Source organism: Salmo salar, chromosome ssa02 (genome assembly GCF_905237065.1).
Source record: "Salmo salar chromosome ssa02, Ssal_v3.1, whole genome shotgun sequence".
Taxonomy (NCBI): Eukaryota; Metazoa; Chordata; class Actinopteri; order Salmoniformes; family Salmonidae; genus Salmo; species Salmo salar.
Genome location: NC_059443.1, coordinates 23,060,342 through 23,075,861, shown reverse-complemented (window position 1 = coordinate 23,075,861; position 15,520 = coordinate 23,060,342). Strand labels below are relative to the sequence as shown.

Here is a 15,520-nt window from a genome sequence, read left to right as displayed (position 1 = left end):
GATGGTACTGGACCTGAAATTATTGGTCTTTTTTGGAGTCTTTTAATGCTAAAATCAGTTCTTTAAAATCCATTTTCAGATGTTCCGAGCTAGCCCTCCTGATGTCGTTTGACCCCACATGGACAATGACAGTGTAAGCTCCAGGCATCTGTCATAGAACAGTCGGAAGCAGCCTTGTGATGTCCTGTACTCGTGCTTCTGGCCATACATATCTCAAGTTGAGGGAGAGTGCAATTGGCATATTGACTGCAGTGATGTCCACCAGAGTTGTTGCCAGAGAATCCAATGTTAATTTCTCCACCATAAGCCGCTTTAGAGAATTTTTGAGAATTTGGCAGTACGTTCAACAGGCCTCACAACCGCAGACCACGTGTAACCATGCCAACCTGGACCAAACTGTCAGAAACTGTCTCAGGGAAGCTCATCTACGTGCTCGTCGTGTGCGGGCGGTTTTCTGATGTCATCGTTGTGCACAGAGCGCCCCATGTTGGCGGTGGGGTTATATGTGCAGGCATAAGCTACGGACAACGAACACTTTATCGATCGCATTTTATCGATCGCAATTTGAATGCATAGAGATGCAGTGACGAGATCCTGAGGCCCATTGTCGTGCCATTCATCCGCCGCCATCACCTCATGTTTCAGCATGATAATGCACGACCCCATGTCGCAAGGATCTGTAACAATTCCTGGAAGCTGAAAATGTCCCAATTCTTCCATGGCCTGTATACTCACCAGACATGTCACCCATTGAGCATGTGTGGGATGCTCTGGATCGATGTGTATCACAGTGTGTTCCAGTTCCCACCAATATCCAGCAAATTCGCACAGCCATTGAAGAGGAGTGGGAAAACTTTCCACAGGCCACAATAAACAGCCTGATCAACTCTATGCAAAGGAGATGTGCCATGCTGCATGAGGCAAATGGTGGTCACACCAGATACTGACTGGTTTTCTGATCCACGCCCCTACTTTTTTTAAAGGCTTCTGTGACCAACAGATGCATATCTTTATTCCCAATCACGTTAAATCCATAGATTACAGCCTAATTTATTTATTTCAATTGACTGATTTCCTTATATGAACTATAACTCAGTAAAATCTTTGTTTGTTGCATGTTGCGTTAATATTTTTGTTCAGTGTATTTATAATAAAGGGAAATGTTACCAAAAACGTAACATTGTCTAACAAATGTGAGTAATTGCCTAGTTGAGGGTGTGGCTGTCCAGGTAAAGACTGAATAAAGTTATAAGATCCACAACTTGCTTGTAGTTCAAGTTCATGTTTGGGTTGACGACTAAACTAAAGCTTGTTTACTGGTTTCATTAAAAGCTGTAGTTTTGGTCAACATCCTTGTCTCTTTGAGTGTTTGTGTCCTAACTTCATTCCGGATCATGGTCCACAGCAAGGCCCAATACTGAATGGCGAATCACATTAATGAATGACGATGTTAGGAAAAAGTGTGTGTTTATCTGCCATTCAGATCATTATCTAGTTTACGGAATTCCTGTCCTTCATGTACAGTAAACCATAAATATCTGTATCACAATAACATTACAGGGCCATTACCTGAACGGATACAAAGGTCACTGCGATGTGGCTTACAGTAAATGGGGAACTTCCTTGTCACCTGGCTGGCAGCTCTAAAAGATAGTACCTCAGCCTATTCTATAGCATCATACTGTGAGTGTACTAGAAGCACTCTCTAAATCTGGAACAGAACAGTATTCCAACAGCAATGGAAACTACAGTAGCCATCTCTCTCACTCTGTTCATACTCACAGGTAAAGCAGATATCTTGTTTGTCTCTATAAACCCCGTTGTTACCTAGGCCATGCTCTACAGATCTTTGAGTTGTACATTTACATTGTAGTTACATTGAATGGTGTTCCTTCCCCCTTGTAATTGCACGTAGCCCTAACTGCACAATTACTACACTTGTTGCTAATTTCACAACTACAGATTCCTTTTATTGAAATTAAATTATTGTACTATAGATTACTGTGTACAGTAGAGTACAGTAATTACACTCTGATTACCAAAGTAAGGGAGAAAACTCTCAGTCAGTGATCATGCCTTATTCAGTTGATTTATTCGTGTATTTGTCAGACACCACGTGAAATTAGTAAAATGTTGATTTCACGTCTTATTCTCCTGTGTTTGAACTACAAATGTTGGCTACACCCCTTTTTGTGGAAGACAGTCTGTCTGTGTTGTGTGTACGTATAGCTAGCTATGTCTGACTATTAGTGCTGTGTGATTGTTACTGGGCCTATTGTTCTCTGAGTCAGTCATTTAGAACGGTCCTGAATGATGGAACGTTTTAGTGTACAGTGTGTACCACCATGTACAGCATGTTGTCTGAGGCCATGCTCTCTGCCGCCCTGTATTCCCTCCAGGTCTCTGTGCCGGTCAGGGTCTGTTTCCACAAGGTCCTGTGAATGGAGCAGAAGGAGGGACAGTGATGTTCATCACAAATCTAAGCCCACCAGCCCAGCCGTTCAGAACAATATCCTGGAGTGTTGGTGGAGCCAATATTATAATCTCATCCAGTGATGACTCTATAGGGCCTGGATACGGAGACAGGATCACTCTGAACAAAACTACTGGATCTCTGGAGCTCAGGAATCTGACCCTGGCTGACAGTGGAGAATACAGAGTGGCTATAACAACAGCTACAGCAGAAACAATCAATGGATCAACTGAACTGGTTGTGTATGGTAAGTCCAAGTGCCATGACAAAGACAGTTAAAGCTCAAATCCTTAAATGAAAAAATAACGAAGTGGTCGTCCCGCTTCAGTTTTGGTTAAAAGCTGACACATGGGGTTGGTGAAATGTAACCACCTTCAAATTCATAGACAGAGCTATGGATTCAAGGACTGACCATCCATGATGTGACGATTATTGTTTTAACCATCTTTGGAGACATGTTTACATTTATATTCTTTACAAACATTGGAGTAAAACAAGTTTACATTTTGGGTTATGATGGGATTGTGACGCGTTTATAACCCACTGTGCACAGACGTCAATTCAACGTCTATTCCACGTTGGTTCAACGTAATTTCAGGTGAAAACAACGTTAATTCAAATAATTTGCCCAGTGGGATGTTACATTCTTCAAGAATAAATGGATATATGTCATAAATGTAAAAGTCAAAAATGTTATGTAGCAATAAGGATTCTAGCTTTAAGAGTTTAGTTACCATGAGGACAGGTTGAAACAGATATTCACTTGACATTATCACCATCATCAAAATCATTATCATCATCATCATCATTGTGGTATCTTTGATATTCATAAGTGTTGGCTATGACTTCGTGTTTTACAGAGAATGTATCTGATGCCAACATCACAGGACCATCAAACCATCTGTTTGCAAATGTGAGCTCCGCCAACATAACCTGTGAGGCTGCTGGTAACATCACTGCTATACAATGGATGAAGGAAGGTCAGCCTCTGTCTGCTGGTGGCAATATATTCTTTTCAGAGGAAAACAGGAAATTATCCATCAGTCCTGTGAAGAGACACGACAGCGGAGAATATGTGTGTAAACTCACCAACCCTGCCAGCTCTGCTACTGCCTCCTATAGAATGATAGTGAACTGTGAGTAACGGTCTATAACTAATGTAATAATCTATGGGTCGGTTTCTCAGACACAAATTAAGCCTAGTCCTGAACTAACAAGCACGCTTCCAAATAGTTTTACATCCAGGACTGGGCTTAAAGCTGCAACATGTTACTTTAGGGCGACGTGACCAAATCCACATAGATATGTGTGTTATAGATCTGTCATTCTTATTGAAACAGTCACGACCCATCATTCAGAGCCCCACATATTTTGAGACCCACATTTTTAGCTAAAACTACAAAATTTGGGTGGGTTGCCCGTTTTGCATTTTATTTTGGCATTAATAATACGTGTCACATATCAGTTTGCAAACAATGTAAAACATTTTTTATAATAATAATCATTGAGTTAATAAAGCCCAATATGCAGGTGTTTCAGCCTAGCTCAGTGCATAGGGGTTGGTAATGTTCTCTAGTTGTGCCCTGATTGGTTCAGTGTTCTGTCACTCATGGGGACACTACGTCACCTCCAAATCTAAGGGTAGAGCTAGAAAATTCAAGCCCCTTGGGTTCTGCCATAGACTTGTATTAGAAGTGCCTATCCAAGAAAGCTCAAGGTCATTGGCCACAGATACAATTATGTCAAATCACATTATATCTACAGTAGCTTTGATTGGACTGATCATGTCAACATCATACTTTCAAAATTAACCACTCATTGTTGAATTTGCGATTTCCAACTTGTTGTGTACTGTATATGTCCAATGGCCAATGAGCAATGAAACATTTTATCTATAATGTCTCTTCATTATTTCTCTTCATATGACAAAACTTGAGAAGGATTTGCAAGTAGATTGTCGAATTGATTCATGATTATGACTGCAAGCTAAGATTTTGAAAGTATGATGTTGACATGATCAGTACTTCTTCTTCTTCTGTGGATTTTATATGGAGGTTGGCAACCACATGGTCAGTCCATTCAAAGCTACTGTACATATAATGTGATTTGACAGCATTTTATCTGTGGCCAATGACCTTTAGCCTTCTTTGGTGGGCACTTCTAATGTAACTCTATGGCAGCACCCCAGGGGCTGGAATTTACGAGGTCTCCCCTTAGACTTGGCGGTGACGTAGTGTCCCCATGAGTGACTGAACACTGAGCCAATCACGGTGCAATGCTTCGTATTTTCTGCTGGCTTGCCCCACCACCACAGAAAGCACTGAGCTAGGCTGAAACTGCTGCATTTTGGAGCTGCCTTACTCAAGAAAACAAAAAAGAGATAATGTCTGTATGTGGCTATATTAACTCAATGATATAGATTTTTTTACAATGTTTGCAAACTGATATGTGACACGTATTAATGCCAAAATAACATGCAAAACAGGCATTTTTTTGCAAATCATTTGGGGGCTCTGAATGACGGGTCACCACTGTTACTACTACAGTCTGAGGGTCTTCTGCTCTTGGGCTTACAGATGGACCAGAGTCCATGACCATCCTGGGCCAACACATCGCTGAGGTGGACACACATACGCTCATGTACTGCTCCGTTCAGTCTGTACCGCCTGCTACGTTCACCTGGTTGTTCAATGGGCAACAGACAGGTGTACATGAAGCTGGATATATCATAAAGAAGGTCAGCTACAACAACAGTGGGGACTACAGATGTGGTGCTAGGAATGATCTCACCGGAAATGTTATCAGTGTGGGCCATAGTCTGTCAGTGAAAGGTACAATGGAATCTCTGATACAGTCACTAGAAAATCAAAGCTAATTAAATGCAAAAACTATCAACTATCACAAAAACTATCAACTATGACAACAGTGGTCATCTGTAGCTCAGTTGATAAAAAATGGCACTTGCAACGCGAGGATAGTGGGTTCAATTCCCAGGACCACCCACATCTAAAAAAATGTATGCATGCATAACTGAAAGTCGCTTTGGATAAAAGTGTCTGCTAAATGGCAGTAGCATCATCTGTTCTATAGGTTGTGTTTTGTTTATGTTTGATTGAATCCATCCCTGTGCATTGCAGATAAAGCCCCTCCACCCCTAAGCCCAGAGGGAGCAGCAGGTATAGCAGTCGCTGTGATGTTGGTAGTGGTTGCTGTGGCTCTTGGTCTCTATTTCAGCATAACTAATCATCGGTGAGTCTATGAAAATAGCATGGTTGGTAGTGACAATATGCTGGGAAAGTAACAAACAAAATCATTGTATTTCTGGTTTTACATAGAAAACAGGAAGCCATTTGATTTCAATAGAAAAAATGTCTTCCATCAATTGTGGGGACATAACAATACATTTCAAGAAGACATTTGAGGTTTTGTGTATTAATGTTTTGCAGACCATTTAGGCTGTAGATAGATGTCCCATATATAAATGTTTTCTGTATGCTGTTTAGGAACAATTCCACAAATACTACTGAGGCAGGTAAGAGAAAAACATGATCATTTTAGTCTAGTACACTTTTTTAAATTACTGTATGGTAATATCATTCGTACAAGTATTGAAATGAGATTGGAGAGCTGCAGGTGATGACCACAGTTGTCTTTTATCGTCTGTGAACTCCTGCAGATACACACTGTGCACTGTAAAAAAAAAATTAAAAAAAAGGATTTGTTGTTTCAACTTAATTAGTCGCATGGCCTTTTTCAAGCTCTATCTTTGACAAATAAAATATATTAAAGTCAACTTCACCATTTGTCAGTATAACCTACTATTCCTAGTTGAATCAATTTCAACTTTAATGTAGAGTTATCCAAACTAACAACAAATTTACTTCAGGAAGCAGCCATGCACCTGGCACCAGCCAAGGACCAGGAACCAGCCATGCACCTGACACCAGCCATGGACCAGGAACGAAAGGTCAGAGAGATTGTTGAATGTTGAGTATTAAGTGTTGCGAAACAATCTGTCTCATTAACACTTAAAATGTACTGTACATTATCAACTGCTGATTTGTTTGCAGGTGGTCGTGTGTATGAGAATGTAGGACCTCCATTACCACCTCCAAGAGTGAGTTTCCACCACCAAGTTAAATAAAACACTTATGATGCCATGATATTGTATATCTATGGATCCCACCATGTTTCAGTTAATTTTCAGAGTTTTATAAAAACATTTATATTTCGTTTTTATATTATTTAGTTTTAGCATTAGGGACAGAAAGTAATCTATGCGTGGGAGGCTAGGAGACATTTGTGTTGTATAGTTTTTGTGTATTTTTGGGATATCACTTGCCACTGTGGTGCGGTAATGCATAAGGTGATGGGTCAGGTCATAGGTTAGGTTTAAAGGTAGACTCAGTGAGATGACGTAGATGCACCAACTAAACAGTGGTAGTGGATCCATTTCCGCAATCAGGAGCATTGAAGCGCGAGGCTAAACCTCTCAGCTGTCACGATTCCTACCGACGGTGGCGCCCCCTCCTGCTCGGGTGGCGCTCGGCGGTCGTCGTCACCGGCCTATTAGCTACCACCGATTCCCTTTTTGTTTTTCCCTTTTTTTATGTTTTCTCACCTGCCCTGAGTTAGTCATTAAGAGGGCTATTTAGTTCAGCTGGCCCGCTCCCTATTGTGGGGGATTGTCTTTCTGTGTGTCGACTGCGTTTTGTTCGACTGTGCTTGTCGAGTGTATTTTCCCTGTTGTTGGGAAACCTTTTATTTTGTGCTTGTGGTTTATTAAAATGACCACACAGTGTTCGCTGCTTCCTGCGCTTCTTTCCGCCACACAACAGACAAGCCGTTACATCAGCCCAAAATGTAGAGAAAAAAAACTGCATCATTCATGATGGTTTTTAGTTTGTTTTGGAGTCAAAGATAATAGTTTAAGTATAGTTTTAGTTTTTCAAGGAAGTTTGTTAATTATTTTATTTCAGTTTAATTCATAGTTTTTTGACTATAGGTTTTAGTTTGTTATAATAACCTTGCAACTTACTGCATTGGTGTCACGGTTGTCGTATGAAGGAGACCAAGGCGCAGCGTGTGTATCGTTCCACATTTTATTATCACTGTGAAACTATGCAAGACATACAAATATACAAACCAACAAACCGTGACGAAGTGGTGCAACATACACTAACTCAAAATAATCTCCCACAAACCCAGGTGGGAAAAACATCTACTTAAATATGATCCCCAATTAGAGACAATGATGACCAGTTGCCTCTAATTGGAGATCATCCTCCAAAAAAGACATAGAAAAACAGAAACTAGAACATAACAACATAGAAAATTTAAACTAGACAAAACCCCGTCACGCCCTGACCTACTCTACCATAGAAAATAAAAGCTTCTATGGTCAGGACGTGACAATTGGAGCATTTTGTTATGATACCTGTGATGAAAAGGAGTACTCTCCGATACACAATCTTTGATATACCACATCCCTGACTAGCCTATCTATTAGCTAGATGATTTAAACAAACTTACTCAATGTGTCTATTTTTGTCTTCACTACAGGAAATCCAGGACTCCAACATATACAATAGAAGTATAAAGTGGTAAGTGAACTTTTTATTGCATCCTCATTATGATATTACCTTTGATTATACTTGTTTTATAACTCTCCCTCTCTCTCTCTCTCTCTCTCTCTCTCTCTCTCTCTCTCTCTCTCTCTCTCTCTCTCTCTCTCTCTCCCTCTCTCCCTCCCTCTCTCTCTCCCTCTCTCCCTCTCTCCCTCTCTCCCTCCCTCCCTCCCTTACTCAGAGAGCAGCTGATCTCAACTAATCTTCTTCAGTTGGCTCTGGACTTCACCCATCAAGTTTTACACCGTAATCAAATAAATGCAGACAGGACAAACATTCACTGGAGGACCAGCCAAGAAGACTAGAAACTAGACACTACTGTACTCCACCACTGATTAGACATGGGTCTTTGTACTGTACAGCTCAGCCATCCAGCTATGTATACTTGCTCAATGAAACTATAGAACAGGCAACTATAGAGGGCACTGAGACATAAGGACAAATTATATTCCCTTAAATTGCACACACCAGTTGAAGTCTTACTAATTTCAATCAGCTTTCTCTGGTCAAAGTGCCATCCCTCAGACCATGACCTGTGCTACACTAAATGCCAACAGGGGTGTTTTCATAGAAACCTCCCATACTGAACTACATTTTGAAACAGATGTAACAGCAACTTTTTTCCGACTGAAAGGAGGTAGATGAGAGGAGGTTTGAGTAATCCTGTTATGCTTGCTGAATCCTCACTAAACTAGTGAGGACCAGACTGCCTGTGGCTCTGGCCAAAATAAGTGCACTATATAGGATGCAATATATGAACTGAAATTCCAATAAAAGAATGGTATTAAATGTTGTATTCATCTCATGAACTGAACCTGCTCCATGGTATGACTGTTGTTAATAGGTGCCCATAGCTTTGTTAGACTTTAAGTCTTACATTCCTGAGTCACCACTAGAAGGGAGGGTGGTGTTGGCTAATGCTTTCAGAGACTCCATCACTATAAAAGATGTGGAGATGATGGGAAATACACCTTTAAATGGGCAGGCTCCATCAGTGGCACACTTAAAGAAACAACCATCCTCACTGTGCTGGGTGTCAGTAACTCCCAAGGGTAATGTGAGTTATCCTATCAAACAAATGTTATTTATTATGCATTTATCATTCTTGCCCTTATTTGCAATGCTCCTGTCTAGTAATCCATGCTGTAAAATGCCCTAAAGAACAAGAGATGGTGTGGGAAGTCAAGGCTGTTTGTGTAACCAGACTATATTTTGTTTTCAGAAGAACCACCATCATCAGTAACGTTGTCAGTGGGGTCTGTCACTAGGATTGTGCTAGCAGTGCTTGTAACGCTGATTGTCATCTCTGAGTGAGAAGCAATCCAAATATAACCCTTCCTACACACCTGCACGCACGCACATACAGTACGTGCAGACGCTTGCACAAAAGTGTTTTAAACATGGGGCAAGTGATCATAATCTTCAGACAATCAAAGAATACTCCTGACTGGCCACCTGTTGGTGACAAATCAGAAGTAGTCATACTGACCGCAGTCTAAAAAAAAGGTCCAGATAACCAGAAACAGTTTCACACAGTCTACCACACTCATGGGAGGAAGTACGAAATATGCTTCCTATATTTTCACTTCTCTATATGTAGCGGATTGTTAAGCCACATTAGACAAGTAGTCCAAAGAGACTTTTCCAACGTCTATGCTCAGTTCCTGGTTGATCGAATGCTTCAGTTAATTTAATGTAATTTTTTTTACAAGTTGAGAGTGTTTTGACCGTGTGTAGGCCATAGATCACACAGATCACATTTGTAGCAGGAGTGCTATGGAAAAATGCAGACTGTCTGCCGTTTTGCTGCTGGCACACATTGGCCTCTCTTCAGGTAAGACATCTTTTTATTTATAACTTTATTCTCTTATAGAGAAGGTCCTGTTAACCTGGAGGGAAAATAGAGAAGGTCCTGTTAACATGGAGGGAAAATAGAGAAGGTCCTGTTAACATGGAGTTTTGTTCACTAGACATGAAGAAAACAGGGAGTTACTATCTGAACTTGTCCAAAAAGGAATAGTAATTTTGGTTCACAGTTGCAAAAAAAAATGATATTTTGGTCCCAAATGAACACGACCCAGACTAGAGGGGAAAACAGAAGCTAAAAACCAATAATAAAACAACTGTGTGATTCTGTGTTTTTTTTTAAATGGTTCATAATCCCTCTCTCTATCTATCTCTCTCCATTTCTCGCTCTTCTTCGGTCTTCATCTCCAGTAGTGTTGGAAGCTCAGGTCAGTGTTGATTCACATGTGACGGGGCACCTGGGTAATGATGTCACACTGCATTGTAAGTTGCTCCAGGGCAATCTCACTCAGGCTGAGTGGCAGTGGGAGAAATCAAATACTAAAAAGGTTTCCATAGCTGTCTTTAGCCCTAACTTAGGGCAAAACATTTCTGGGTCACCCCTAAAAGGGAGGTTGGAGTTCGCTGGAGATTCCACAGGTGATTCCTCTATTACTATAAAATATGTGCAGATGACTGATGCAGGGAAATACACCTGTATCCTGACAGCCTTCCCCAGCGGCTCATCTGAGATAACAACCATCCTCACTGTACTGAGTAAGTCTGGAAGTTCAGCTTTAATATTGCAGATAGATTGTGGCTTCCATCAATGTAATTGTATGCATCATTTCCATCATTTCCAATATATATTTATTTATTTATTATTTATTTTTTTACAGATATTTTCCTTTATTATTTTCCCCTAACCATTCCATCCCTCCCCTATTTGGAGTAAACTAATGGGCAACAACACTTAGGCTTCTACTTCCAGCTTATACATACTATATACATTTTACGAATACAGTATATTTTACAATAGTTATATTTTGTTTGTTTTTAGTCCCATCCTTCAGCTCCACTCAACCCTCTAGAACTCTTAATATAGGGAAGAGAATAAAATATCTTATTAAATGATTAAGAAAGAAATCTTGATTAGTGACAATATTTTTTCTGTAGATACTGTAGGGTTCAGTCTGACAATCAGCTGGGTCAGAGGTCAAAGTGGTGACAGTGGTTCTGTTTCCTTTCCCAGATCAGACTCTACCTCCATCATCTGGCGCGGTTGCTGGGATTGTTACCGCAGCCCTCCTGGTAACAGTTGTTGTGACAGCCACAGCTTACCTCATCATTGTCAGGAAGAGGTGTGTGTACGCTGTCTGTAACACATAGTTACAGAACATAATAAATATATACTGTATGTATCTCAATGGCATGTAATGTATCATCAGACATTAGAAGTGCAGAGGAACTGAATGTTATGTTTTACCAGTGAATATATTTATATTATTCTCTCTAACTAGGCACAAGGCTTTATTCAACCCCTCTGTCAGCATTGGTGAGTAGGAACCACACATAAAAGTTCCCCTTCTGCTCAGTCAGCCCTGTCCTGGATTTCTGCTTTCTGTAAAACCCGCTGTGGTTGTTTTTCAGATGCAAGCAGCCTGGTGGTCAATGCAGACAGGACAGGAACAGGAAGAGAACAGGTAAGGTTTTTCATTGAAAACTTGTTTTTCGTTGTGCGTTTGACTGAATTCCAGCCTAAGGTTTTAGCTAATCACATTACATTTGTAATCATTCAGCGATCCTCATCTATCTCACACTCTCCCTCCCGTTGTCTTTCTCCAGGACCTGGTTTATTCTGAGATCGTCAGATTCAACATTGCCAAGAGCAAAGCACATGACCCATCTGGAGAAGACCAGAAAGATGCAGACGTCAAGCCAGCTGAGGATGTCACCTACTCTGCAGTGGCAGTGGGGAACCAGCATCCTTCAAGGGAAGACACAGTTTACTCTCAGGTGGTGAAAAAGGACTGGGACATAGATGATGTATGGACTGTCTAAGCACAATAACAGAAAAGGGCTAACCAGACATCCTTTACATTCACATTAATTTAACTGAAGTTATCTCTTGTTGGGGAAGTGACCTCCTTATTAGACAAAGCCATCTGGATCTTAGAGAAGGGCTATATGTGTGAACACTGAAAAATTACTGCCACCAACAGAATGCTATATATATGGGGCATACAACCATCTCAGCTCTGTTGATTTTGTTGCGAAGAGACAGAATCAGTAGATCACTTATTCTGGTCTTGCCCCTATGTAGCTTGTTTCTAGTCACAGGTTCATTGTTCATTGTTAAAAAACCACAACATGCACTTTGGAAAGCCCTAGTCAGTCAATAAATAATATAATAATACTCGTAGGAAAGGTTTTCATCTTTAGCTCACAATCTGTGCATAATATACAATTATAAAGGTTAAAAAATGTTGTCAAACATCGCAGCACAATTGAAAAATACATGGCATATGGAAACCAAACGAGGGTGATCTATGGTGATAGGTGGGATGGGCTGAGAGTGGCTGAGGGTTGGGTTTAAAGAGTTTATGTTTGGTAATGTATTATTGTTATGAGTCTGCTTTATGTAAAAGTGCCATGTACAGTTGAAGTCAGAAGTTTACATACACTTAGGTTGGAGTCATTAAAACCAGTTTTCCAACCACACCACAAATTTCTTGTTAACAAACTATAGTTTTGGCAAGTCGGTTAAGACATCTACTTCGTGCATGACACAAGTCATTTTTCCAACAATTGTTTACAGACAGATTATTTCACTTATAATTCACTGTATCACAATTCCAGTGGGTCAGAAGTTTATATACACTAAGTTGACAGTGCCTTTAAACAACTTGGAAAATTCCAGAAAATTATTTAATGGCTTTAGAAGCTTCTGATGGGCTTATTGACATAATTTGAGTCAAATGGAGGTGTACCTGTGGATATATTTCAAGGCCTACCTTCAAACTCAGTACCTCTTTACTTGACATCATGGGAAAATCTAAAGAAATCAGCCAAGACCTCAGAAAAAAACTTTAGACCTCCACAAGTCCGGATCATCCTTGGGAGCAACTTCCAAACGCCTGAAGGCACCATGTTCAACTGTACATCAATAGTACGCAAGTATGAACACCATGAGACCACCCAGCCATAGCCATCATTCCGCTCAGGAAGGAGACGCGTTCTGTCTCCTGGAGATTAACGTACTTTGGTGCGAAAAGTGCAAATCAATCCAAGAACAATAGCAAAGGACCTTGTGAGGATGGTGGAGGAAACAGGTACAAAAGTATCTATATCCACAGTAAAATGAGTCCTATATCGACATACAGTGACAAAGAAAGGATCAGTCTATCAGTTTAATGGTAGGTTTATTTGAACAGTGAGAGACAGAATAACAACAAAAAAATCCAGAGAAACGCATGTCAAAAATGTTATAAACTGATTTGCATTTTAATGAGGGAAATAAGTATTTGACCCCCTCTCAATCAGAAACATTTCTGATTTCCCAGATGTCTTTTATACAGGTAACGAGCTGAGATTAGGAGCACACTCTTAAAGGGAGTGCTCCTAATTTCAGCTTGTTACCTGTATAAAAGATACCTGTCCACACAAGCAATCAATCAATCAATCAAATTCCAAACTCTCCACCATGGCCAAGACCAAAGAGCTCTCCAAGGATGTCAGGGACAATATTGTAGATCTACACAAGGCTGGAATGGGCTACAAGATCATCGCCAAGCAGCTTGGTGAGAAGGTGACAACAGTTGGTGTGATTATTCGCAAATGGAAGAAAAACAAACAAACTCTCAATCTCCCTCGGCCTGGGGCTCCTTGCAAGATCTTACCTCGTGGAGTTGCAATGATCATGAGAACGGTGAGGAATCAGCCCAGAACTACACGGGAGGATGTTGTCAATGATCTCAAGGCAGCTGGGACCATAGTCACCAAGAAAACAATTGGTAACACACTACGCCGTGAAGGACTGAAATCCTGCAGCGCCCGCAAGGTCCCCCTGCTCAAGAAAGCACATATACATGCCCGTTTGAAGGTTGCCAATGAACATCGGAATGATTCAGAGGACAACTGGGTGAAACTGTTGAGGTCAAATGAGACCAAAATGGAGCTCTTTGGCATCAACTCAACTCGCCGTGTTTGGAGGAGGAGGAATGCTGCCTATGACCCCAAGAACATCATCCCCACCGTCAAACATGGAGGTGGAAACATTATGCTTTGGGGGTGTTTTTCTGCTAAGGGGACAGGACAACTTCACCACATCAAAGGGACGATGGACGGGGCCATGTACCGTCAAATCTTGGGTGAGAACCTCCTTCCCTCAGCCGGGGCATTGAAAATGGGTCGTGGATGGGTATTCCAGCATGACAATGACCCAAAACACACGGCCAAGGCAACAAAGGAGTGCCAGTCTCCAGACTAGCCAGTCTCCAGACCTTAATCCCATAGAAAATCTGTGGAGGGAGCTGAAGGTTCGAGTTGCCAAACGTCAGCCTCGAAACCTTAATGACTTGGAGAAGATCTGCAAAGAGGAGTGGGACAAAATCCCTCCTGAGATGTGTGCAAACCTGGTGGCCAACTACAAGAAACATCTGACCTCTGTGATTGCCAACAAGGGTTTTTCCACCAAGTACTAAGTCATGTTTTGCAGAGGGGTCAAATACTTATTTCCCTCATTAAAATGCAAATCAATTTATACAATTTTTGACATTCGTTTTTATGGATTTTTTTGTTGTTATTCTGTCTCTCACTGTTCAAATAAACCTACCATTAAAATTATAGACTGATCATTTCTTTGTCAGTGGGCAAACGTACAAAATCAGCAGGGGATCAAATACTTTTTCCCCCCACTGTATATTTCTAAAGCCCTTCTTACATCAGCTGATGTCACAAAATGCTGTACAGAAACCCAGCCTAAAACACCAGACAGCATGCAATGCAGGTGTAGAAGCACGGTGGCGAGGAAAAACTCTCAAGAAAGGCTAGAACCTAGGAAGAAACCTAGAGAAGATGTACAAAATCAGCAAGGGATCAAATACTTTTTTCCCTCACTGTAACCTGAAAGGCCGCTCAGCAAAGAAGAAGCCACTGCTCCAAAAGAGCCATAAAAAAGACAGACTACGGTTTGCAACTGCACATGTGGACAAAGATCGTACATTCTGGAGAAATGTCCTCTGGTCTGATGAAACAAAAATAGAACTGTTTGGCCATAATGATAATCGTTATGTTTGGAGGAAAAAGTGGGAGGTTTGCAAGCCTTAGAACACCATCCCAACCGTGAAGCACGGGGGTGGCAGCATCATGTTGTGGGGGTGCTTTGCTGCAGGAGGGACTGGTGCACTTCACAAACTAGATGGCATCATGAGGGAAGAAAATTATGTGAATATATTGAAGCAACATCTCAAGACATCAGTCAGGAAGTTAAAGCTTGGTCGCAAATGGGTCTTCCAAATGGACAATGACCCCAAGCATACTTCCAAAGTTGTGGCAAAATGGCTTAAGGACAACAAAGTCAAGGTATTTTAGTGGGCATGACAAAGCCCTGATCTCATTCTATAGAAAATTTGTG

General features: G+C 41.0%; 2 protein-coding genes across 5 annotated transcripts; both read left to right on the top strand.

Annotated features, from left to right (window-relative positions):
* Nucleotides 1–1,544: 1,544 nt before the first annotated feature.
* LOC106575652 (carcinoembryonic antigen-related cell adhesion molecule 6) lies at nt 1,545–8,889 on the top strand. Its single transcript, XM_014152273.2, has 10 exons — nt 1,545–1,784; nt 2,400–2,720; nt 3,334–3,609; nt 5,050–5,304; nt 5,611–5,722; nt 5,977–6,005; nt 6,360–6,440; nt 6,544–6,590; nt 8,036–8,076; nt 8,282–8,889. Coding segments are annotated over exons 1-10 (1,209 nt in total). The 5' UTR covers nt 1,545–1,738; the 3' UTR covers nt 8,283–8,889.
* Nucleotides 8,890–9,621: 732 nt separating this feature from the next.
* LOC106575638 (T cell immunoreceptor with Ig and ITIM domains) lies at nt 9,622–12,813 on the top strand. 4 transcript variants are annotated; one of them, XM_045700567.1, is made up of 7 exons: nt 9,622–9,934; nt 10,318–10,334; nt 10,578–10,662; nt 11,138–11,246; nt 11,406–11,440; nt 11,536–11,588; nt 11,731–12,813. In XM_045700567.1, the coding sequence occupies exons 1-7, from the start codon at nt 9,877–9,879 to the stop codon at nt 11,944–11,946; spliced, it is 573 nt and encodes a 190-aa protein (XP_045556523.1). In that variant the 5' UTR covers nt 9,622–9,876; the 3' UTR covers nt 11,947–12,813. The 4 variants fall into 4 exon arrangements, with proteins under 4 accessions (XP_045556523.1, XP_045556529.1, XP_014007729.2 ...); XM_045700573.1 differs by having other exon boundaries at nt 9,623–9,934; nt 10,321–10,334; XM_014152254.2 differs by having other exon boundaries at nt 9,636–9,934; nt 10,318–10,662.
* Nucleotides 12,814–15,520: the final 2,707 nt, after the last annotated feature.

What these genes read in the sequence shown, in the direction of transcription:
- LOC106575652 (XM_014152273.2), top strand. Translation starts at nt 1,739, where the DNA reads ATGGAAACTACAGTAGCCATCTCTCTCACTCTGTTCATACTCACAG. An exon ending in CACTCTGTTCATACTCACAG is followed by an intron (nt 1,785 to 2,399) that starts GTAAAGCAGATA and finishes TATTCCCTCCAG; the next exon opens with GTCTCTGTGCCGGTCAGGGT. An exon ending in CTATAGAATGATAGTGAACT is followed by an intron (nt 3,610 to 5,049) that starts GTGAGTAACGGT and finishes TTGGGCTTACAG; the next exon opens with ATGGACCAGAGTCCATGACC.
- LOC106575638 (XM_014152254.2), top strand. Translation starts at nt 9,877, where the DNA reads ATGGAAAAATGCAGACTGTCTGCCGTTTTGCTGCTGGCACACATTGGC. An exon ending in AACCATCCTCACTGTACTGA is followed by an intron (nt 10,663 to 11,137) that starts GTAAGTCTGGAA and finishes TTCCTTTCCCAG; the next exon opens with ATCAGACTCTACCTCCATCA. An exon ending in CAGGAACAGGAAGAGAACAG is followed by an intron (nt 11,589 to 11,730) that starts GTAAGGTTTTTC and finishes GTCTTTCTCCAG; the next exon opens with GACCTGGTTTATTCTGAGAT.